The following is a 25,714-nucleotide window of genomic DNA, read 5'->3' on the forward strand; positions in this document are numbered from 1 at the left end:
CTGGGGGCCTGACAGAGGCAGCGAGAGCACGCTGCTAGCATTAGCCTGGGGGCACAGAACTTCACGATGTGAAGCATGAGGGCACCCCACCAAAGGCCGGCACCCACATACATCAGAGGTATGGGCCGGGACATGTAAACCATGTCAGACAGCACAGCAGACACGCCTAAGAGCGCAAACAACTTAAACGAGACAACCACGGCCTCACCTCAAAAGAAGCTGCCGAGGACAAACTGCTGCACCGCACACCTGGACGCGTGCACTGGGCACAAAGTGGGTGGTAGGCTGGGCGTGCACACGAGGGGAGCAGCTGCAGGAGCGGCTTGGAAGGCTCGGGCACATTGAAGGATAACCTTATGGGCATTGCAGGCCACATAAAAGCGTAAACCCTTGCTGCAAGATATGTGAAAATCCACCATAGCCTCGAAACAGGCCCTCCAGGAGCAGACATCGGCATGACCTAACAAGGGCTGGGATACAAAGACAATAAGGAATAGCAGTGCCCACGGACGTGGGAGGACACAACCCATCCGAGAAATAGCGCTAACAGAATACAAACACTTCCTCCACAAGTCCCTGAAGCACCATAGCTGGAGACAGACTAGCCCTGAGGCGCTGGGGACCACACCCCCGAGGGCCCGAAGGAAAGCATACGGCAAAACCAAGATGGCGAATAAACAGGCCAAGGCAAAGGGCAAACAACCCATGCTAGAAGAAAATGCGAGATCACCGCAGATGGCAGAAGGAGCAAGGAGAAAACTCCCACCCCGGAAACCGTCACAGCAAACAAAGATCAACACATCCTGGAAGAAATTGCAGACCTGAAACTAGCGTGGGAAACCAAATTGGAATCGGCCATGGTCGAACTGAAGGCGGCACTGGAACTTAAAGTTGTTGCAGTACAGGAAGAGGTGAATCTCCTCAGGCAAGATGTGAGAACACTAGCAGAACGTACAGGTGAACTGGAAAAGGAAATGGCCCCGAACACAGCAGCAAGTGCGTCCCACAAATCGGAGATCCATATCTTGGAACAACGCGTGAGCAATTTGGAAAACGGGGCAGAAGAAGCAGAGGGACGTGCCCGGAGAACCAACGTACGCATCGTGGGACTCCCGGAAGGAGCGGAGGGATCGAATCCCACGGAATATATTGAAACGATGCTGCTGCAAGAAATAACAGGAGGGGTGCTAACCCAAGGATTTGCGGTGGAACGAGCGCATAGGGCCCTGACAAGGAGGCCACCGCCAGGCACATCCCCCCCCCCACACCTCCTCTGAGACCAATAATTGCTAAAATCCTGAACTACCGCGACATGGAAAAAATACTAGAATTCTTCCGGAAAGGAGGCGCGATACAAAAAGCATCAGCGAACATCACACCATACCCGGACTACACACTGTTGGTACAACGACGCCGTATGAACTATGGAGCAGTGAAAAGAAGATTGTGGGAAGCAGGCTACAAGTACATGTTAATATACCTGGCCAAACTGAAGGTGTACCACAGAAATGGCACTGTTCCTCGACACCCCAGAGGATGCTTCGGAGTGGCTGGACACACATAATTGCAAATTGGAATGTGGTATCGAGAAGGAAGACAGCGCAGATAAGTAACAATAGAGGCTGTGGCACCTTCGGGACGGCACCCTCAAACACTGGGACTAGAATATAAGACAGGGCGAAGACACTTGGGTGATGCGCAACATGGGCTGCATAGAGAAGAACGCTCAAGCACGAAGGTATAGCGCAATAAGGTAGGAGCCTCGTGGAACAAGCTCTCACACCCCCAAGATTATATTAGTTGCATGTGCCATTCCAGCTGCTTCAAGCCACGGTAGAGCCAGATGGGAGGATGATAATGATACGAGGGTTGCTGGAGAACAGAGAATTCAATATCATAAGTACGTATGCGCCCAATCATGAAACAGCAGCCTACTTTAGGAAACTATATAGCAAAATTAGCCCCCTTATGGGAGGCGCGATCATATGGGGAGGAGACCTCAACTGTACCCTGTGCCCTAAAGTGGGTAGGTCAGATACAAAATTAGATAAACCCACCCCCGCTGCAAAAGCACTACTGGCCCTGCTGAGAGACTTTGGGCTAGAGGATATATGGAGACAGCAACACCCGAATGGCAGGCATTATTCACACTATGCCGCCCCACACATCCCGTATACAAGACTAGATTACCTATTTGTCACCTCAGATCTCGCAGGGGAAATGACTGGCTCAGAATACAAGGCTAGAACATTATCGGATCACTCCCCCCCCCCCCCCCCCTGCTCATCGACTGGAGACACCAACCCCCCCAGAGCAAGAGTTCCGACATGGAGGCTCAGAGCGGAGGCCCTGCAAGACTCGGTTTTCCGGGAGGACCTAAGGGAGGAGATCATTGGGTATTTTGATATTAACACAAGGAGTGTGAAGTCAGAGGAAACCCTTTGGGAGGCATTTAAGGGGGTAGTGAGGTGGGCGGCCATATCCAAATCCAGAGGGCTACTAGGAGGCATAGAGCGAGAGCTACAAGAGACAGAGAAGAGATTAGACGAAATGATGCACAGGGGAGGCACCTCACAGGAGGACACCAAACAAGTGTGCGAACTACAACAAGCTAGCGGGGAGCTCTGGGAAAGACTATTCAAACTGAACTATAAAAAATAAATTGAGAGGCAGCACGTGGGTGGGGATAAAACGGGGAGGATGCTTGCATGGTTATATAAAAACGAGTCACCAAGACCAGTAGTCGGGGAGATTGGGGGAGAGAAGACCAGATTTGGAACACCCAAGAGGGGATGAACGAAGGGTTCCTTAGCTTTTACAAACGTCTCTTTGAAGACACAGCAGAGGTAGCAGAACAGGAAATTCAGGAGACGCTGGAGGACATGGGATTACCCAAATTAATTGAGGAAGAAAAGGATGACCTGGAGGCCCCAACCACGATAGAGGAACTAGAGACTGTAGTACAGCACCTACCCACTAGTAAAGCCCCGGGGTCAGATGGGCTGCCCAGTGTGCAACGCTCACCTGGTATCCATGGGGTCATCACTCAGCCTGTTCTGACCTCTTACGACCTCAAACCCTTCCCTGGAGTCTACTCGACTGGAGACTCGGCCTGAAACACAGGATTGGTAGAGTTTAACTCCCTATTGTCTGTGTGCTTGAACCCCTTCTTCCCTGGGGTCCAACCCTTCCCTTTGATCCACAGCTCACCTTGTTTTCTTGGAAAGTGTGCTCTCCGTCCTGCTTTCAGCGCAGGGGCGCGTTGATTGATGCAGGCTCGTTGCTGTCTAGTTACTTCACTGGCAAGAGTCTGACAGGTAAGTATGAGTCTTTTGAACAGTTCTCTAACTTCGTTCGTTTCCTTCCTTAGATGATGGCCGGTGCCCGGGGATGGCGGCGTGCTGGTGAGATGAGTAGCGCTGAAGGTGAGTGAGAGCGCAATGCGCGATGCGACCCTTTCGTATTTGTATTGAACTGATTTCTTTTTCTGTGTCTTTTAGGTGCCGCGATGTTTTCAGCGTGGATGCCGGTTATGAAGGAAATGCGGTGAGTAAGCGTAGTATGCGGCGCCTGAAGATGTTTCCACGCTAACCTGGAGTGTCTTTTCCCTCTTGCAGATGGATGAGAAGTTCTGGAGACAGAGTTCCCCCAGAGCGGCTGGGATTCAGGTAAGCGTTTGAAGCTCGTACAGTCTTTAAAAATAGGCGACGATCCGCTGAATGCTTACTAATGCCTTTTTTCTGTTCTTTTCCCTTTTCTTTAGGAAGCGGCGTGCTGGGATGTGAATGACACCGATGAAAATGCCCGCAGAACAGAAGAAGCGATGAATGGTGGGCAGAAGCGCTGCAAGGTAAGGCTGTTCCTAACGGTGTTCTTGCAGGAGCTGAGTGCAGAAGAAAGATGCAGGCCTACTGGAGACCGATCCGAACACAGTGAGTGTCACGCTGCAGTTGCAGAAAAGACAAAGCATGTTTCTGAGCCTGGGCGTGGCTTAAATAGTCTCTCGGTATCCCAGGTGTCTCTGGGCTGAACCACACCCAAAAGACTAGACTGCACATGCAGTTCTGGGAACCCGAAATATGTGGGGGCATCCATCTTGTCCCCATCAATGCACTACAAGTCCAATCCCCAATGTTATCCTAAGGGAGTGAGTGAGTCTGGTGCCACAAGCGCCAAGTCTGACTCCAAGTGGGTCTTTGGAGGGATGGAGAGGCCCTTCAGGGCCATGTAGGAGATCGTGGCCTGGCTCCAGCCTGACATCTTGGTGGGCTGGGGACATGAGGGGCAGGAATCATGACACAGTGAATTCTACAAAACGTATAAGCAAGAAGTGCTCCCCCGCTACTGGCCATGTTAAATGAGGCATTCGAAAGGGGAAGGCTGTTGGAATTCCTAAAGGAGGCGGTAATTATTCCGCCACTCAAACCCAGCAATCCCAGCACAGACTGCGGGTCATACAGACCCCTATCTAACCAAGATAGCAAAATTCTCACAGCGGTGCTGGCAAATTACCAGAAGGTAATTAACAAACTAATACACCCCAACCAGACTGGCTATGTCCCGGGCAGGAATATAACCCACAACCACAGGAGATTCCATCACATCATAGAACAGACGGAGGGCGACCTTAGCAAAATGGCGATAGTCTCGCTGGACGCAATAAAAGCCTTTGACTCCGTGAGATGGCCTTGGTTGTTGGCGACCTTGAAAGAATACGGGATGGGACCAGGGTATCTGAGATGGGTGAAGATGGTATATAGTTCCCCAACGGCCAGGGTCAAAATGGGTGCAATAATTTCAGACACATGGCAACTCAGCAGGGACACAAGACAAGGTTACCCCTGGTCCCCCATGCTATATATCCTTGCATTAAAACCACTAGCGATCTGTCTCAGACAGCAATACCGGGAGATAGGGATTCACATGAAGAGGGGACCGCACCTGATATCATTATACGCTGATGATATGCTGCTGTACCTGCACTTCCCGGAGGAAAACCTGCGGTATGTTCTGGAAGGGATCGAGCAGTATGCGACCCTCTCGGGCGTAGCAGTAAACCCCAAAAAGTCAGGCATGTTCCCCCTGGGGAAATCTAGAGGGGTCCCACAGGGGAACCTACCCATCCTGCAGATACCCTGGCAGACTAGTTCGATTAGATACTTGGGGATTAACGTATATCACAGGATTGCAGATGAAAATCAATACAACACAGAGGGCGGTGGAAGGAATTAAGAACCGCATGGGGTTCTGGGCGAAGCTCCCCCTGGCCATTCTGGGTAGGGCGGCTTTGCTCAAGATGGTGGTCCTGCCCAGGCTGTTGCACTTCTTCACAAATATCCCATACATGCTCCCCAAGCGTTTTTTCACGAAACTTCAGAGTTTATGCAGGGGCTTCATATGGCATAATACCAGAAACAGGGTGGCCCTATGGAAACTGCAGAACCCGTATGATAAAGGGGTCATAAATCTGCCGAACTTCGAGATGTACCACTTAGCGGGGCAGCTCCAGTACGTAGCCAGATGGTTATCAGAAGTAGAAACAGCAGAAGCCAGATTGCTAAGCAGAGACTGAGTAGGACGAGCGAGATTGCTGGAACTAGGTTGGAATACTTGGCGCAAAGCGTGCCAAGCAGTGGGAAACCCGATCCCATGCTCCCCGCAGATACCACTGGTGGCGCTATGCAGAGAGGATGAGCAATTGATAAGGGTGATCCGCAAATTCTGGGAACCGGTGGGCCTCGCGACCCTGGGAGACATATGGCAAGAAGGGGAGGTATTGGACTTTCAAAGGATAATGGAGGAAACCGGTGCACACATAGGACAATACATCACATACGCCAGAATCATCAAACGAGTGGGAGAAAAGTGGTCTGAGATAGCACTGACAGAGCAACCTGACATGGCCATTGAAACGATGTACGATATCTCGGAGGGCGGGCACGAAATATCCTGGATTTACGAACTATTGATGTCCAGAGTGGGCAGAGAGTTGCTCCAACTGAGAAGTGTTTGGGAGGAGGAGGCGGGTGAACTTGTGCAGGACGGACAATGGGAGAGAGCCCAAAGATATCACAAGAAGGTGTTCGGAATGCGAGGCTGCAACAGATCTAGTTATGTTACTCACAGGGTGTACATGACCCCCAGCAAAATTGCTAAGTTTAGAAATACAGTAACACAGACATGCCTTAAGTGCGGGGAGGTAGATGCAGGGATGAACCACATGTTCTGGGCGTGCCCGGAGGCGGGAAGATTCTGGGAAGAAGTCAAACAATGCCTGTCCCAAAAAGGGATCAAGCTAAGGGTGGACTCAATATGGGCATGCATGCGGGGGGGGGGGGGATTTACTAGACCACTCACCCTAAAGCATATCAGTAAACTGAAAGACCTGGCCTACATCCTGGCCAAATAGGGAATTGCTATGAGCTGGAAAGCGGCCCAAAGACCTAGACTAGAGATGTGGGGGAGTGACCTGTTGAAATGGGCAGAAGCGGAGACGGTGGCATGGTACGAAGCAGTCGGCAGGGGAGGGGAAGAGGATGAGGATGTGGGTCCCCTGATAGCATGGAAAGAAATGGTGACTAAGATGTCGGGAATCTCCCATGACGGACCGAGTGAAGGCGATACGTCTGGTAACAGTGAAGGTGATAAACCCTAAGTAACAAATCCAGCAGCATTGAAGTGGGCGCTCGAGTTAATGGGGAGGGAGAGGGGAGGACCGTAATGTGTAACATGTTGAAGTAATATTAAGAAGCAAATATATGGAAATGTCCTATATGTTGGTTAAGTTTGGTGTGATGTTATAAAAATAAGAAAAATAATGTAAAAAAAAAAATACAAGAAGAAAGGAGTCATTCTCCTGGCCTTAATTGTTAGGTTAGTGTTTGGGCCAGATAAGGTTAGTTTGGACAGTGGACTGATTACTTTAGACTTTTTCTGATGACTGACGAGCACCTTAGTTTTTTAGGTAGGGACGCCTCATGACATAGGGAGAGTTAGACTATCTCTTTTTCTTTAAATGAACTATTCAGTGAAATGAATGATTACAGTCTGCGCCCTCCTTCTGACCCACCAAAGTGTCCAGTGACATACGGTTCATAGTATCGTGGTGCGGATAGCTATCTGTTCACAGGACAATGGTGTGAATGAGGCCGCAGTGGCACTTGAAATATTTTCAACCAACTGAGACAATCCGAGTCAGGCGGTCTCGGTTTAATTTGATCCCCAGGACTGGTATGCCGTAGCCCATACGAGTGATAAATCCCTCTCTAGCGGAGCATTTTTTGGGCCCTGGGTGAGTGGGCAAGGAGCAGGTAGGATGCACGGCAGGCAGGCTATATCCCATGTAACAATTCCCACTACAGTTGGACAGCCACAGGTATGTTCTGGAATAAGTGGCGTACCTGACTTGGTTGAAGGAGGTATCGGGGTCAAAAGCAAAGGTTACATTATTAATGATCACACTAGTGTTGGTGGACAGGTAGTATTGGCACTTGCTGTTCCCCCATAAATTGCTGACCCCAGTTGACATACCACAGAAGGCCTGTCGCCCGAGTGGAGAGATGGAGGGAGCAGAGAGTTGAAGGGCAGCTGGCTTCTTGAGCACCTGGTTTGGTGTGAAGAAATTAGGAGGACATGTAAAACCTAATTGGGGATGTCCATCGCCGCAAGTTCTGGGGCCTTGGCACCGGGAAACCAGCTTGAGGCCAAGGCAAACACCCCATTGGAAGGTAATGGGGCCTATGGGAAGCTTGGAGGCTAAGTCATGCAGTAGTTGGGCCCATACCCAACCATCATTAATGTTAAACATGCAGGCATACTGCCAGGTGAGATACAGGTAGATGTTCACTGTCAACCCAGGGACGAGCAGAGGGACGATCATTTTCATGACAGTTGGTGCGGAAAGCAGCAGTCACAGTGAAGAGGATTGCAACAATAGTAGTCACATAACCTGAAATAATGGACTCTGGTGCTCACGCTGAAGTGTGGAGTTCCAGTGAGCCTGCCCGATGCCACGCTCCCTTCTTCTGCATAGGGGTCGATGAATAAGGGTCAGTTCACAGCACGTCAGTGGGGTGATAGGTGCTCTGCAGTCCACCATTTTGTAGGGGGGCAGTTGTGTAGGTGGGCAAACGTCAAAGTTCCAATTTCACAGAAGGGTCTGATATCGAGTAAAGTTCAAAAGTTCTGTTTGTGGTTGTGGTGTTGCCCTCTTTGCTAAAAGTTCAATAAAAAAATATCTGCAGTAGGAAAGACACATGCTGATAGTGGTCATCAGGACAAAGAGGATGACCAAGAAGTGACAGCAACATGGACCAAAGCAAGCAGGCACTGGCATGTCGGAAGTAGCAGCTTCCAACTTTTGCCAGTGTACCACCACATCCGGTGGATTTATTATTGTTGGGGGGGGGGCAGATCCAGGAGAATGGGGGCTGATCAGTTACCACTCAGGCCAGGGTCACTGACAAAGGGGGATTTTCTTACGGCACCACAGAGTGTACCTTCCCGGTCCTGCATTGTGAGATCCAGGGGGCTCTGGCACTGGAGATGGTACACAAGGAGCAGAATCTGAATCTGGGTCGTGCCCTCCAGGGCCTCTTGATTGGAGGGCGGTGTGGATAGTCTGTATGATCTGATGGGGGTCAGCGCCACCTAGGTTGGAGTGCAGACTTCCTCTGAACCTTTACCAGGATCCAGTCTACGGGCTGTAGAGGATGGCAGGGCAGCTTGGACCGGAGTATGGGGAGAGCTAACAGGTTTAATCAGCATGCAACAATACATGAGCACTGTGTTATCCTCTAAATGCAAGTTCTGGAGATGTGATGCCGCAGCGGTAGCAGTGCCCGTTCTCATGAGGCGACGTGTGAGTTTAACGTGAGCAGACAGTTTGTGCTTTTATTGGAAATTACCATGTCTGGGGCCAGTTCAGCCCGGTCTCTTGACTTTGGACAGGCATAGCTGCTGAGGTGTTCCACTTGAGCGCTCGACTGGGGGTGGTTAGAACTATGAAACTGCTTGGCTACTCCTAGGGCTTTGCACACTTCCTTAATGTTCTGACCAGTAAAGTGGATGCCTCAGTTGCTGTCTGCAACCACTGGCAGCCCAAATTGGGTTATGAATTCTGCTACAAAGTTCTTGGCCACAGTGGCAACATCTGCCCCCCTACCCAAAAATAAACATATCTCAAATGTTGCTACAATTCCTTAAACTAGCCCTCAACTAGTGGGCAATCATTTTTTTTTCCAACTAAACCATTTTTTTCAGCATACGTATTTGTTCCTCCAGGCTGTCTTTATGGCTTTCCATGATGCCGCCATGTATCAAAGCCTCATGTCGCTTCCTGTAACATCATTTTCTGTGATTTCACAATGATGTCAATACATATGCAAATTAGGGCCCTTTTGAACGTCCTTAGCCACACAGGCCCCTCCGACATCACAGAACCTGCCCTGGATCTTGAAAAAGGGCATCATTCTGTACACAACACTGCCTACATCCTTTCAAGGGGCAGTGGCTCACTGTCATTTGTTGAAGGCTTTCTCAGCAGAATCGTGTTGGCTACCTCTTTTGAGAGACTGTTCCCTCAACAGCCTGTCCATTGAAAACATTGTATATGTCATGGTATGGTTACTCCAAAACGTATATGTCAATAAATGCATGTTTTTCATATACATTGGAAAAACAGTTAGGCTGCATTATTTTCTGCAAAAATGTACAAACACGGATATTAACAGATTTTTAGTTTTGTGAAAACACTGGAAAAACACCATTGAAATTTACAAAACAAACACTGAAAACCATAAACTCCATCTATAATGTACACTGGTCATTTTCTACCCCGATATGAATGAGATTTGTATTTGAATCTTTGTTGTTTTGCTTCATGACCATCCCAAAACATTTGTGTTGAAACACAATTTTTTAAACAATTTCCGTAGATGTTTGTGCCATTGTGCCCCATTTGATATAACAACTTAATGAATGCCTTAAACAATATATTCCTTTTTCCAATAGCTCTCAGAATTTGACATGAAGTTATTTTCTTTTCAAGGTAAAACTACCACCGATGATGGAAATAATAACTTCAGAACAGCTTATGGAGTATCTAGGTGAGTAGAAAAGTTAAAATGTGTCTCCCTAACAAGAAAGATAATGGAAATAACACTGTCTTCGGTGTTGTGTAGAGTTCTTTTTTGCCAGTTAAACACCACACTCCTAAAGCTTTTGTGACCATGTTACAATCTGCACTGTTAAATATTTTTCTCTCCTCCTGACTCTTATTGCATTTTCTAACTTTTGAGATTTCTCTGGTTTGTCACAAGAACAGGAAACCTGTGTATGCAATTCAAAGATCTATTGAGAAGGTGGCCATATGCATTCCTCTGACATGACACAGTTCAATTGCCACATCTGTCCATTCCATTCCCTTCCATTTAAGTATCTGACCCATGTTGATCTCTACAGTAACTTTTTACATGTTTAGATTTCCCACAGCGGGCAGACCTCTATATTGCAATATTTGATGATCCAGTGTTTAAGGACGTTTGTTCCTCTTGATTCACTGTTGGACTAAGAAGCCACCTCCTCACTTCACTCCTTCAGTGTCCCATGCTAAGATATCTTAGCGAGGCACAGATGAGTTTCATGAAAGGACAAGACCAATGCCAATCGGCAAAATGACAACTGAAAGAGAATGAAATCAAGATTAGTGCAAGAGCCTGAGAATCAAAAGTATTGGCTTTCTGACGTTACCATAGGAAAGCTGGCTTGAGGCACTCTTCAAATCTCTGTGGGCTAATGTAAAGTTTCAAAATATGTCTTGAGTGTTAGTGCAGAGTTCCCACAGGCTCCTAATGCTGCTGATTCCTCTGAAGCAGCACGTGTGCAGCGAGCTCCGCAAACTATAAATTAGTGCTTTTAGTTAATTTCCTGCACAATCTGAGCTTTTGGTGTGACCCTTGACAGCCTCCGTCCTGTCCTCCGGATGTGACGTTGACTCTGGTAAAGTAGCTTGTGCGGTGCCCCTTGCCGCTGTTCCATCTTTCCGCATTCTTCGAATGGTTCATCGCCTCAGCGATGTTCTCATTGCATATTTTCAAAGTTCGACGAAAATGTCTGCACCGAAGACCAGTATCAAACGATGCTCCAATTGTGGTGCTAAAATATCCATTAAGGACCCACATGGGATTTGCCTGTGGTATCACGGTGTGGACCACAGAGTCAACGACTGCACTTCCTGTCAGAGAATGACTGTGAAGGCCTTGAGGGAGAGGAAGGGGAAACATGTGGCAAGTAGGGCCCTTTCTAAATCCCCTTCTACTACCCCTTCCAAAAAGGTCATCTGACGAGTCTAGGGAGGCTTCACCTGTTAAAAATTGCTCCAAACATTCGAAGTGCTTGAGATCCAGATCTCGTCATTTGTCGTTGCCACCCAAAAAGACAAAGAAACAATGTAATTGGTCGCGGTCGTCTTCGTCTGGCTCCTCTCCTGACAGATGGGTAAATTTTAATTTCAAGTTGGAATATTCTGCTGACTGGGAACAATTTTGTCTCCAAATGCTGGAATGTTTTTTCAAAAGGCGGCTCTAATCACCCTTTCGAAAAAGAGCCCAAGAAGGCTTTAGAACCCATCCCATCTGGTAAGACCTGCATGGTATTTTCTGAGACCACTACTCGGGTGCCTAAGAGCCTGGGCAGTAAATCTCCTCGACATCCGTCAAAGGTGTCCTCATCCCTCCTCAAATTGAAGCCTGAGTCTTTCTCCTTGACTCCTGTAAAGGAGCAGGTACCTGGCAAATCTAAGCTAGTGCTGCTGTTGAAGCCGTTAAAGTTGCCAACGCCATTGGTGTTTTGACACCTTAAAAAGCCATCAACGTCCTCGAAGACTTCGAGGCATTCTATCAACTTAGCGTTCACCTAATGCTTATTTCTTTTAATCCATAGGGTCGAGTTTTGAGGCAGAAGAAGAGAATGTACCTTTTGGCTCTGAGTATGGCTCTCCCAATGTGCCTGACGAGTTGGTCTCAGAGGAGTCCAGGTTGCAACATCTTGTGCACACTCAGAAGGATGCTACTCTGGCTTAAATACCTAGCCTGACACAGATTTAGCAACTCCAGACTCTTCCGGTCATACAGACCCCTCCATTTGTAGAGCAATGATGGGTAAGGTCACAGAATATCTAGGAAAACCTTTTGCAATCCTGTAAAAGGATGACCTTAAAGACATCCTGGATAGTGGACCCCCATGGGAGCCTGTGTTACCCTTCCACATAGCATTAAGAACCAGAGTGTTGGAAAACTGGTTGAAACCGGATAACACACCAGCAGTCAACAAAGACTGGGCCACGAAATACAGGTTAACCACAATAGACCCAGATTTCCTATCCAAACACCCCACTCCCGAGAGCTTGGTGGTCCAAGCAGCCACGTCAACTTCTATGGATGCAGCTTATCCTACTATCCCGCGGATAGAGATGATAAAAGGTTTGACGCCTTAGGGAATAGTGTATTTTCCACAGGCACGATGGCCCTCAAGGCAATAAATGCGACTTGTGCCATGGCCAAGTATATGCACACCTTGTGGGACGTAATCCCTATGGCCGTAGACCATATCCCTGAGGGGGAGGAGAGAAGGGGAGAGGGGTTTCTAAGCCTGGTGAAAGACGGCAAAGGATGTCATGTGCCTATCTCTCCAGTCTGGACTAGAGACTGCAGGCTGTAAGCAGGGCTATTGTGGTGAGTACTGTTGCCAGATGATTTGCTTGGTTGAGAAAATCGGGTTTTGCACATGACATCCAGTGAAGACACTTGGACATGCCATTTGAAGTTCCCACATTATAACCAACCAATCGAGAGGGAAAGAAACATGTTGGGGTAACGTGCTTAAAGCTCTATGATAATAGCTTGACATCAATGGTCTAAGACCATATATAAACCACATTGCTGTGGTCTTGTACAATTTAAGCTATATCAAGAGAAGAAATTGCATCACGAATAACATTGTGATGCATGTGAAACCGGTTGGCATTTTTGTAGGATCTTTTATCACTAATCAAAGTCGGCAGAGTACATTGATAATGCACAGGTCACTTTAGGCTGCAAATGTCACTTTGGTTCATTGTGACATGTATATTCAATTTTTTAGATACTTATTTGAATACAAAATCTATTTTGCATGTTATCACAGTATTTGCTTTTTGTTGATAAAATCAACATCCCATGTGGCCAAATTAAGAAAGGCCATCTGTTTAGTAGTAGTCTATATTAGTACAACGTTTTGTTATATTTTCACCTGTCTGAAACTGCCACACTGTATATTCAGAGGGGTCTATTAAGTTTTTGTATTGTTTAAATCGGGGACGACCTTGTCTTGACCATTTCCCTGAAGTCTCCTCCTTATTTTACGTGATAGTCTGTATCTGTAGCGGAAAGGAATTAAAGGTTGGTTCTCTATTTTCTAAATCTCAAAAGAACGGAGGACTGCAACCCATCTTGGACTTGAGACACTGGAACAAGTTCCTCAGGAAGGACAAGTTCAAAATGGTAACTCTTTCGCAGATCCTTCAGGCTCTTCGACTTAAGAATTGGTTGGGGTCATTAAATCTTCAGGATGCTTAATGTCATGTGCCAATTCATCACAAACACAGAAAGGACCTGAGGTTCGCAGTTGCCGGTACTCCCTATCCGTTTCAGGTTCTGCCATTCGGGCTTACTTCTGCCCGAGGGTCTTTCCAAAGCTCATGGGTGTGGTGGCTGCAGGTCTAGGGAAGGATGGGATTCACACCTACCCGTACCTGACAATTGGCTGATCAGAGCTTGTTCTCCGGAACAGGCTTTGGATATTTTATTTATTTATTTTAATTTTTGTAATGCGCCACAGGCCCGTGGGCCTCAGGCGCACACAAAGACAAGACAATAACGGACTAACACAAGAGGCAGCAGAGGAGTGGAAGAATTATTGCGAGTTTTCCAGGTTAAAAAGGTGAGTTTTTATGGCCCGTTTGAACACAGTATAGCTCTGGATCTGCCGTATTCGAGCTGGTAATGTATTCCATAGAAGGGGACCCTGAGCATCAAGAGTGGTACCTCCAAATTTAGCTGTCCTAAATCTGAGGTGTTTAAGGACGACCGCAGTGGATGAGCGAAGATTCCTCATTTGGCTTGGTATTAATGCGTGCTGACAGATATGTAGGACTACTGAAGCTCAGGCATTTGTGCGTTGTAGTTAGCACCTTCTGTGTTATACGATGTTTCACTGGAAGCCAATGAAGTTTTTTCCTAAAGGTGGAGATGTGGGTGCGACGAGATTGGTTGAAGATATTACGCACAGCATTATTCTGGCCCACTTGTAGTGATTGAATGTTGGAGGCTGTGGTGCTGGCTAGAAGACTATTGCAGTAGTCTAATCTGGAATTAATCAGTGCCGTGGACAGGAGAGCACAGTTTTTTTCAGAGATAAATGGGCAAATGTATCCTATTCGCTTGTTAATGAGTCCGCAGCTGGACTTGATGCTAGAGATGTGGGATGATCTCTGTCCTACTTGCCACTTCCTCCACAGGCTTGTCTTCTCCCTGAATTTCAAAAAGTCCCACTTGACACCATCTCAGAAGCTGGGGCGAGTAGGGGGCTCAACATCTTTCACAGATGGCCCTTCTGGGAGAATGTGATGAAAGGAGAACCTTTTTGGCACCCATGGTTGGAGATGACAGTTGTGACAAATGCCTGCCTCACAGGGTGCGGAGCCCAAATGAACGACCTTTCAATCAGTGGCCGTTGGTCTTCGTAGGAGTCCAAAATTCAGATCAACCTTTTAGAGCTAAGAGCAATCAGACTAGCGCTGATGGCTTTTCTGCATTTTGTGCGGGGGGGAAGACTGTCCTGATAATGACAGACAATACAGTGGCCATGTACTACCTCAACAAGAAAGGGGGTTTAGAGTAACTACTTCCGTGCAGAGGAGCAATGCAGCTTTGGTTTTGGGCACTAAGAGAACAAATTTCTCTGCTGGAAGTTCACCTAGGCAATATCTAGAAAGAAAACCTACTGCGGATGCTCTGAGCAGGCAGAGCCCTGCCTCTAATGAGTGGGAGTTGGCTGAGGAAGTCCTTCTGGAGATCTTCGCCCTTTGGGGACCCCTCGAGTGTATCTGTTTGCATCCAGTGTTAACGGGAAGTGCAACCTATTCTGCTCCAGGGAATTTCCTCATAGAGGAGCAATAGGAGACGCATTCGTAGTGGACTGGGAATTTCCACTTCTGTACGCGTTTCCACCAGTCTCCGTAATTCCTCCTGTCATCAGAAGGTTGAGAACGTTCAGGAAATCCATAATCCTAATTGCTCCGGATTGGGCCAGCAGAACCTGGTACCCAGAATTTCTAGAGATGGCCATCTGCACCTTCATGCATGGTTTCTGAGAGGATAAAATGCAAAGATTTGGACCTTCATACCATCCTGCTCAACTGTCTCTGACAACCTGGGTATCACTGATCAGGTTCTGGCCTGGCTGACCTCTTTCCTCTCTGATCGACCCTCCTAGGTCCAACTTGGCTCCTTCCATTCCTCCATCTCCCTCTACCTGTGGTGTTCCCCAGGGGTCTAACCTTTCACCCTGGCTGTTCAACCAATACCTGGCAACTCTCGCCCATCGCATTGCCTTTTTCTTCTCCAATTTTCATTGCTATGCGGATGACACTCAACTAATTTTCAGGCTTCCCTCGGCCACCTCTTCTCCATCTCTCATCTCTGATTGCCTGTCTGCCATTCAGGAGCAGTGTACCGCTAATGATCTCTGCCTGAATACCAGCAAGACTGAGATCCTCTTCATTGGCAGACACTCACCCTCCTTTCCTGTCACCCTATGGCTGGCCTCCCTCTGCAACGGCCTCCCTGCCACTCTCAAACTTGAGGAGAACTATCTAAGGTTCCGGAAGCACCTCAAGATCATCCTCTTTGCTTCTGCCTTCGCTTCTCTTCTCCCTGTCGTTCTGTTCTGCTTCAGCATTGTGCACCTGGTTACCCTCTGGTTTCGGGCCCAGGTACTTGCTCACCCTGCCACGTACCTGCACTGCCTCCTGGCAACCCTTGCACTTGGGTCTGTATCTGTAACCCTACAGTCACCCCCTTTCTCTGCATGTATCAGACACCCCCTGTCTGCACCTTAAACCTAGCACTTGCCACTTGCTGGCTGCACGACCACTTTGTTATTACTTTCCCTTGCTTAGCACTTTCCCCACCTCCCGCCCTGCACTTCCCCCCCCTTCCCTCTCCCTGCACTTGCAGGTTCTCAATGTCACTGGGCCTAGTAAGATCGTTGTTTTGGTTTTCCCATGTTCCCCTCCCCTGCCTCGTCGCGCTCTGAAACACTTGTATATGAACATGATACAAATAAAATATCAATATCTGGAAGATGTAATGGAGGTGTTGCTTTCGCCAGAAGGCCAGCAACAAAATCTCTATCGCTGCCGTTGCAATACATTTTGTAGCTGGTGCAGAAATGAGGAGGATGATGATTCTTTTTAAATGCAAAACATCTTCTGTAGTACCATTTGTGCTACATCTGGCCCATCAGGGGCTTCAGGTTTCTACGGCAAAGGGTTATTTGGCAGCGCTTTCCATTTTTAACCGTTCGCCGGATGAGGGTTCCCATTTCAAAATTCCTTTTAGTAATTCAGTTCTTAAAAAGACTAACGAACATCTTTTTCCCTGGTACCACACCTGGCCTAGTAGGATCGTTGTCCGTCCTACTTTTGTTCCCCCACCTTGCTTCGTCGCGCCTTGAAACACTCATGTATAGGCGCGTTATAAATGTCATATATCATATTTATTGAACCGGTTTGGGACTTTGGGACTTTGGGACTTTGGGAATTTGGCGTTGAGGTACCTAATGGGGGCACCTTTTCAACCCTTATGTTCTTGTCCACACAGAATGTTCCTGATGGTGATTACATCAGCCCGCAGAGTCAGTGAGCTTCAAGCTCTTTCTTGTAAACTACCCTTTACTACCTTTTTTAAGGGTAAGGTGGTTTTGAGGGTACTTCCTTCTTTCTTACTGAAGGTAGTATCGGATTTCATTTAGCTCAAAAGATTGTGTTAACTTCTTTTTATCCACCTTAGAGATTACATTGCTTAAACCACCGTCAAAGTCACAGCTGAGGACAGGATGGAGGCAGTCGAAGGCCACGACTCGACAGTGCACAATACTATTAAAAAATTCTGACGCTGCAAGCAGACTTATGAATATATCAAAGATGAGGAATATTGGGAGGAACATCCAGTCGAAACAACATTACCAAGTAATTTGTTTATCTTAAGCTGCAGGGGCAGGTGATCATGTACAGAATTACAAGTAGTGAAGCTGTGCTGTGTCCATGGGGTCCCTAACCCGATTTAAATTTCTTTGCGTCTATTGGTCATCTTACTCACCCCACATTTCCCACAAGGGTAATATCCCATTTCCCGACTGAAGCCCCATGCATTATGGAGCCTCGCCAGTCGATTCTCGACATTTTTCATGTTACTTTTGTGAGAAACCTGAAGGTGTCCTCACGTCTACTCATTGTAACCTCTGCGCAGGTGGCAGGGGAAAGGCCATCGCTTTTGGATCCTGACCCTGGGGGTGGAGAAGCGAGGGAAGATCACCTGAGTGGAGGACCTTTAGGGAATTGGATGGATAAGTCCTCAGGTGAGACGTAGTAATTCCAGTTTCCATTTCCTGATGATCCCTTTGTCCCAGAAGCCTTTGTGGGATATTGTTATCCTGTTCCCTTTCGTCAGACTAACATCAGGAAAAATAACAAACCTCGTAGACACAGGAGGGTGACAAAGAATAAGGGGCCCACAGGCGAGACATGGTATCCCCCTTTCCCTATTGACAACCAACACTTGCCTGACCTTTATGTGTTATTGGAAGTCAGCGCCCCTTGTCTCCCCCACATATAACACCTGACAGTACTGGGGCGAAGAAGAGACAACTGAAAGCAATGAAGACTACGCTCTTTTACCACTCTGGTACTGGGACGAGGACGATGCCTGGTAAGAGCTGTAAAGGTCGGCCATGTCCCTTTGATTGTGGTCTAGCAGGGCTGATTGGACATCCACACCTGCAGCCTATCAAGGGACAGCAGGTGTATAAAAAAAGAGACCAGCCCAGCAGCAAAGGGAGCAACAGGAAACGCAGCAGGGAGGCTATTGCAAGCAGCAGGAAACCTTATTTGAGAAACAACGCTGAGGCCTGCAGAGAGGCGGTCTATGGAAGCGTGTCGTGGGAGCTGGGGCTTTGTGGAGCAGACTGAATATTGCGTGGGGAGCTGTGTGGAGAGGCTGGCCCTTTTCCTTGTGGTTAAGGTGCTCGTTCCCCTGTGTTAGGAGGTTGCCTTAGGAGTGCCTGAGTGGCAGGAGTTTGACCCTCGACATATAAAGCAGAAGACTGTATGATCCGCCTGCTGGGAAAGCTGTGAACACAACCAGTACGTTTCTAACAAGTAAGAAACCTGGTGCGCGAGCGTTTGAACTTTTTCATTTGAGAGGAATACTTTGTATCGGAGTGGTCACGTGTTTAATGAAACACAGATTTCGAAATTCTAGTGCTGGATGTCGTATTTTAAAGTAAACTAAAGTATTATTAAACAGTGGATTGAATTGAAAGTGTGTTATGAGTACAACCCATGTCTATCGAATAATGAACTGTATCAACACTTTGAAAATAAGCAGAACTGTTACATCTTGAGTTCAGAAGTGAACAGAACTTTTAATTCAAGTAAAATTATTATATGCTGAATTCTAAAATAAAAAAAACTTTAAAAACAGTTGTATGCTAAATTCTAGAGTGAATGGAACTTTAACAACCAAAGAGGGGCATATTGAATAACAAATTGTGTGAAAACTACATATCACCGCAATATACATTGAAGGCAAAATTAACTGGAACCCTGAAGTTTAATCTTACTCAGTCACAATATTTACATAAAACCAACAACAAAAAGAGGGGGCAAGTGCAGCAAAGAACCCTAAGAAGACAAAGGATATGTTTGTGATACTGAAACAAAGTCTTGGGGAAGGGAACCCCGAGACATTAAATATTTACTGACTTGAGAACAGTCTCAAGGTGCTTTTGTGTTTGGAACTGTTACTTGGAACTTGTGGAAGGGAACCCTGAGTTTTGGTTAAAACGGTATCATCATGAACTTAAAGGTAATTTTGAGACTTTTTGTCTGAACTGTTTTATACTTGGGGGAAGGGAGCTGCAAGCTTAAAGATGCTCAGAGTGGACGGCTACCAGGGGGCGATCGGATGGAGGAAGCTACCTAGAGCCTCTCCATGCCACTGACCCCTTTATTCCCAAATGTGCCCCCATTTGCTTGATTGTTAAAAGCCCCTCATCACCCCACTTCTAGGTGAACACCTGGGGCGTCTACGGAAAGAAAACCCGATCCAAATCGGAGCCGTATTTCCGAGGAAACACTGAAGGCACGTGTGGGAGGGATCGCGCCGTTGGAGCAGCGCGTAACTCAAGAACTCCTAAGTAGAGGCCTCAGCCCCTGAGGACATGTGTCAGCCGCACGCCTGTCCACAGCACACCGAAGTGAGTTAAAGCGACGACACTGCCAACGACACCGAAGCGCATCCAAGAAATAAACGCAGCCCATCGAAGACTGAGATAAGGACAGTCCCTGAATGGTGGGGCTGACTGTGGTGAGCCCCTATTGACCTCCCAAAAGCGGTGATACGCACCTTATGGCCAGCCTTGCGGCATAGCATTTGGAAGTCGCGCTTCCACTGGGCTTCGAGGGAGGCAGACCGAGGGTACCTGCGGCCCCCATCTCGGAGAACTTGGACGTTTACCTCGAGTCCTGAGCCCCGGAGCCGCATCAGTGCACCGACGGCAGAAGGTAGGAGGGGTGTATAAGAGGCGCGTATGAGACACTGCTCTTTGCCTCAGCTGCGAGAGGACACGACCACATGGTAAACACCCCTGAACTACCGCTCTATCCACCGCTCAAGGCTGATCTGGACCTGTCATTGCATTGAGCTACACGCATCCATACACAGGGCGGACCCCACCGAAAAGTCCCAGTGGGGAGAATACAGGTCCCTGCGGCCGCCCAGCCATCCAACCCACCTCTACAAATTCCCCACCGCTGAGTTCAGGACGCCCTCCCCATGTAAAGCCCTGCAGATCAAGTGGAGGAAGAACGAGGAAGGATTCACCCCAAAGCCATTGCCAGAGACACATTCTGTATAGAAACGCTTCGGGCACATTCGCTATACAGGCGTCTGGCAGAAAACAAACGCCAAAATAAAGCTGCATCCTTAGACCTCCCGATGCTAGAAGGAGACTGACCCTCGCTTCTCGGCAGACACAATAAGGCCAGCGTGCAACCACCACTGCGACTCAAAGGACAATGCCTAACGCCACATCACCCTATCGCATATGGTGCCTATTCTGATCACAATAGAGGTGCTTCCTCAAAACGCAAATGCAGCTTCTTTGTCAGCATAGAGGACGGCAAAAGCACGGTCTGAGGTGCCTGGCCCCTGATCACAGTGCACATCACGACCCAAAGCACGGTTGGTCAACGCGGCAAGACCAGCTCACGGCTGCCATCGCAACTTGTTAGGCAGAAACCTGTGCAGTTCCCTTAGGGACCACTACAAAAGATTTAAGACTACAGGTTTTTGGCAGTAAACCCACTTGGTAGCAGTCTGTACCACACAGATTCACTTGGTAGCTGTGGCTGAGCAGTCGGACTTCCCTCAAGAAGAGTTAGGCAGTATGCAGAGTATACACAATAGGTACAGGGACACAGTAGCACAAGCAAACACTGACCAGAGCTTTGGTGTAAAAGTATATAATTAATTAATTAAATTACACTAGCAAAAAGAGGTAAGTAAATTCAGCACACAGTCACTATCATATATATACAACCCTATTCACTTATTGGACAAATCTTAGTGAGAAACGCCACTTATTTTCAGACAGAGGTGAACCCTTAACATAAGATGACACTCTAATAGGTTGTAAAGAAAGGGAGGGAAAAAGGCAGAGTTAAGGAAGCACACAAGTTTCAATACTTTTACCAAGAACTTCAGTAAGGCAGGAAAGGCAGAGTTCTACTGGGGAGCAAGGAAGTCAATTGCAAGGCCCACTCTTGGAGAGAGCAAGCAGAAGGGGTCCAGGTTCACACAGTGGGGTTATGCCCAAAGAGTCTTGTAGATAGTTCGCACAAAAAGGATGAAATTCAAGTCAGGAAAAGTTAGCTAGGTTGTCCCAGGGTAGCCCAGGTTAGGAAGTCGAGGCTTTACTGTCACCCCAAACGATCTGTCGCAAGGGAAGCCAGGCGGGACAAAGTACCTTAAGTATGAAGGAAGCTCCAGCGGGGGCAGTTGTTCCTGGCAGCGGGTGCAAGTCTGTGTTTCGTCCAGAGGAAGAGGAGTTCTCGCCGTGGAGGAAAGATGAAGGTCGTTGCACTGCCAGGGAAGAAACCAGCCGCGGAGTCCTCCGGTTAAAAGGTACTACCCTTCTCTTCGCGGTAGTGGTAAACTGTGGTATTCCGGTTGCCGGGGTGCTTGGCACAGGCAAGGCGGCCACGAGATGCTCCAGGAAGTTGAAAAGAAGGCAAAACTGGTTATCCCCACCAGTCAAAGGTAGAAGACTCTCCGGACTGCAGATCTCCTCTGTCGTCGGGAAAAGTGGTGAGATGGTTCAGCAGGGCTCCACCGGTGGTGTCGTCGTTGCAGGTATGCTCAGTTTCTCCCTCCTCGGATTCTTCGGTCCTGTGGCGACTTCTGAAGTTCCAGTCCCCAAAGCCCTGCTTTTATGCAGCACACCCCCATTCACTCAGCCTAGCTGTCAATCAAACATGCTAAGTGATGAGCCGGCCGGCTCACCACTTGGGCCAATCACACAAGAATGCGACTTGAGTTACCAAGGTAACTCAGTCCAGGGTGCCTAAACCCCCTCCCACACCCCCTGTGGTACCCAGACAGAGTGACACCACTTTTGGAGGCTTCTGTTGAGAAGCCCGCCAAAAAGTGGAACAAAGGGCTCGACTTGGGTTGGAGTCACAGAAGAGAACACAAACGCCATTTTAGAATCGAGTTCTGGCAGAAAATACCAACCAGTGAATTAATATTAAATAAATAAACTGGTGGTATGTTCGAGGCTATAAGAATTAAATAAAGTTGTTAGCCTCGAACAATGGGAAAATCCCATAGAGATATATTTGCGGTCGAACATAAAAAGTAGTATCCACTGCCACCAGCCAAAACTCGATCAGGGGGGATGGAGACGTGCCCCCTCAAACAACAGACCCAGGAGCAATCGAATTGCCCTGACCAGTACGTCCACAATATGATGGTTTGTACTGGTTTCTGTTCAAAATTTGGGACTAGCAAAGCCAATGGTGACTTTACATGCCCTGGGAGACAGTAGTCAGTCCCAGGGTATGGAGTCTATGTTGGGGGGTCGCTACGACACCCCTGGGTTACGGCACGGAGGGTGCTGTGTAACCCACATCAAAAAAACACATGAGAACCTATGGAGTAAAAGACCCCATAGCCCATAAAACACGTGGAAAGTTAAAGGATCACCTCAAATTATGTCTAAGAGTGGGAGCAAAAGAATCTCACTCTTAGCAGGAGAGAAAAAAATAAACCCCAAAAATCCAGCAAAGCTGCTGGGGGACTCACTAGGTTTGGGAAATTAGCCTTACAGAGAATTCTCCCTAACACAACTCACCTGGCAACCCCTTAAACTACGTTCCCTCATTGCATAGAGTACCTCAACTGACCATCTTAAAGTTGGTATTAGCTAGCAGGAGATGAACAACAACCGCAGCATAACGGACACCAGAGATCAGCTTGACGTGTGTGGCCCCCGATAAGGGGAGTGTGCCCGCCTCCCCCTCGCCTGCATATTAAAACCATCGCAGTGCACACTATGACCCCGGAGCACACCTGACTAACGCGGCAAGGCCAGCCTACGACCATCACTGCAGCAACACCCCACATCACGTTCCCTCATTGCATACAGTACCTCAATCGACCATACCAAAGTTGGTATAGGTCATCACATTAGGAGCAGTAACCGCAGCATGAAGGACACCAAAGAACAGCTTGAGGTGTGTGGCCCCCGGCGCGGGGCGTGTGCCTGCCTCTTTGGTGCACCGACAACACATGTGGCACAGTGCGCAAAACAGTATCCATACAATCCTGAGCCATATCTTCAACTTGCAGAGACTCACCCTGGACGCAAGACAGTTATGACAACTGGCCTCTGATGTCACCCGCCATTTCACAAAGAGGAGACAACAAAGGCTGACACATGAACTACAAAACCCGCCTTGCCAAATTCATATTTTCTCAAAATACCCGAGAAGACTCCCTAACAGAAATGGCCTCCAACAGCAACGATTCCACAGCAACCAAGGGAGATATTGCTGTCTTGTTAGATGAAATAAGGGGTATGCGCACAGACCTAGGCAACAAGGTTGATAAAATCAACAGTAGAATTGACCAAATTGAAGGCAGACTCAAAGAAGTTGAACACAATCCATCATCTCTGGACACAGTTGAAATGCAGTTAGATGGCCTCCTAGCACAGCTAGAAAGCCAATGAAGCAGACGTGGCATTGAAAATGGATGACTTTGAAAACGGAGAAAGCCGTAATAACCTTCGCATCTTCGGAGTCCCCGAAACTGAGGGAGAAAATGAAGGCGACCTGAAGAATACCATCCATCGAATTCTCACACTGCTCTTTGACGATGACTCAATTGACACCACGAAAATAGAAAGGCTACATAGGGCAGGTGGACCCAATGGCGGCCCGCGATCAATACTGGTACACTTTCACAATTATCCAGATAAATCTAGAATTCTGGAAAAAGCCAGATCCAAGGGCTTTGTGCTTTTAGACACCGCACGAATCACGATTTTCCAAGACCTCTCCTCCCTTACTCTCGCCAAAAGGCGACTCTGCTCACCATTGACCAAATGGCTCAAAGACAAGGGTGTCCACTATAGATGGGGATACCCCTTCTCTATCATATGAGGGCCAGAAACATAAAGTTGTCACAGACACAGAGATCAGTGACGCGGTTCGAGAATTGGTTGACTGGATGGAATCCTCCTCCGGTCCCCCAACACATCCCACTGGAAATCCAAAGTGGCATTTCAATGGACCGAATAGAAAATGCTGGGATCAAGGAAATTCAGGAGGCGCAATACCTCGCCACCAACTGTATCTCAAAATACAACTCTGACTTAAGACTTTCCTACAGTTGCATGTATGACACATAAAGCCGAACACGTGCTGACGAATGCGGGTTGTGCTCCCGGAAGTTCTCGGGCGTGACCTGCACACAGCGGCGTGATCACTTCGCAAAATGCACGACAAATACCAAAACGATTCAGACGGGCTATGAGTCTGTTACATGCACATTCAACATCAACCAAGAAGTAATTAAACAATACCAATTGGGGGCACCCGATACAGTGACAAGACACAATGGAGTCAGTTCCGAAGACCTCACCGGTGGCTCAGACTCATCGGAAGCTTGGAACCGATGGAAACCGAGCGCCATTAGGGGAAGGTTCAAAGGGGATAGGATGGGTGGGAGAGGGAAAGGGGAGAGATGAAGGAAAAGAAAAAAGGTTCAAATGTCACAAACACAAGCGTTAAAACTAAGAAGACGCTTGACACCACAAATGAAAATCACGTGTACAACAGGCACAAGTAGCACGCAACAGCAGGCAGACATTGTCAACAATAACTATGACAGCAATGGCTGATGCATGTGGGTTTGACACCCTACGAGTTTCCACTATAAATGTCAAGGGCTTAAATTTGCCAACAAAAAGATCCCTAGTGGCCAGAGAATTCAAGCGATCAAAAATGATATCCTGTTCCTACAGGAAACTAGATACCAAAGGGGAGAAGAACGCAATATACCAAGCACCCTTATAGGAGACACTTACTGGAGCTCCAACATTGTTAAAAAAAAGCCAGAGTCGGAATCCTAATACGCAAGGGCATACGTATGCAAATCTTAAATTCCTGGTCTGACGTGGAGGGAAGGGCGCTCTTATTCTCCGGACTAATTGGGAACATACAAGTCACTCCAGGAACCATCTACACACCGAACCATGGCAGAATAGATTTCTACAGAGAATTACGGAAAAAATAACCAGTAATGCGCAGGGGTACCTGGTGCTTGGTGGAGATTTTAACACCTGAATGGATGCAAATAAAGATAGACAGACAAGAGCTCACACACAGGACAACCCCCAAAGAAAAGAACCTGCAACAATTCATGAAACCCTAGAGTTATATGGAATGAGAGATGGCTGGAGGTACGTGCACCCAGAAGAGCGGGCGTTTACCTTTTTTTCCGCCCCACACAGTACCCTCATGAGAATTGATTATATCTACATTGCTGAAGGTCTACTGGACATAATGTCCAGCTCTGACATACATCCAATCTGCTGGTCTGATCCTGACATGGTCACGCTGGATCTCCATTGGGCACAACTCCCTCACCGAAACTCAAAATGGAGGTGCAACGAACATCTGTGGAAGGACCCACTCTTCAAACAAGAACTCGAGAACGAGATCGAACAGTTCTTCCTCACTAACACCACACAGGAGGTTCGCACAAACAATTTGGGAAGGGGCCAAGGCCAGGTGCAGGGGCATCCTCATTAGAGAAGGACCCCGAAAGAA

At 47.7% G+C, this 25,714-nt stretch overlaps 1 protein-coding gene across 3 annotated transcripts in view; it reads left to right on the plus strand.

Annotated features, from left to right (window-relative positions):
• Positions 1–25,714, plus strand: part of MINDY2 (MINDY lysine 48 deubiquitinase 2) — an 838,774-nt gene that overhangs the window by 161,604 nt on the left and 651,456 nt on the right. For all 3 annotated transcript variants that reach the window (XM_069624356.1, XM_069624357.1, XM_069624355.1), the window contains exon 2: positions 10,049–10,106. In XM_069624356.1, coding sequence (XP_069480457.1) covers positions 10,049–10,106 — 58 coding nt within the window. The remainder of the gene's footprint in view (positions 1–10,048; positions 10,107–25,714) is intronic.

The sequence above is a fragment of the Ambystoma mexicanum genome, chromosome 11, assembly GCF_040938575.1.
Source record: "Ambystoma mexicanum isolate Mex_15411 chromosome 11, UKY_AmexF1_1, whole genome shotgun sequence".
NCBI lineage: Eukaryota > Metazoa > Chordata > Amphibia > Caudata > Ambystomatidae > Ambystoma > Ambystoma mexicanum.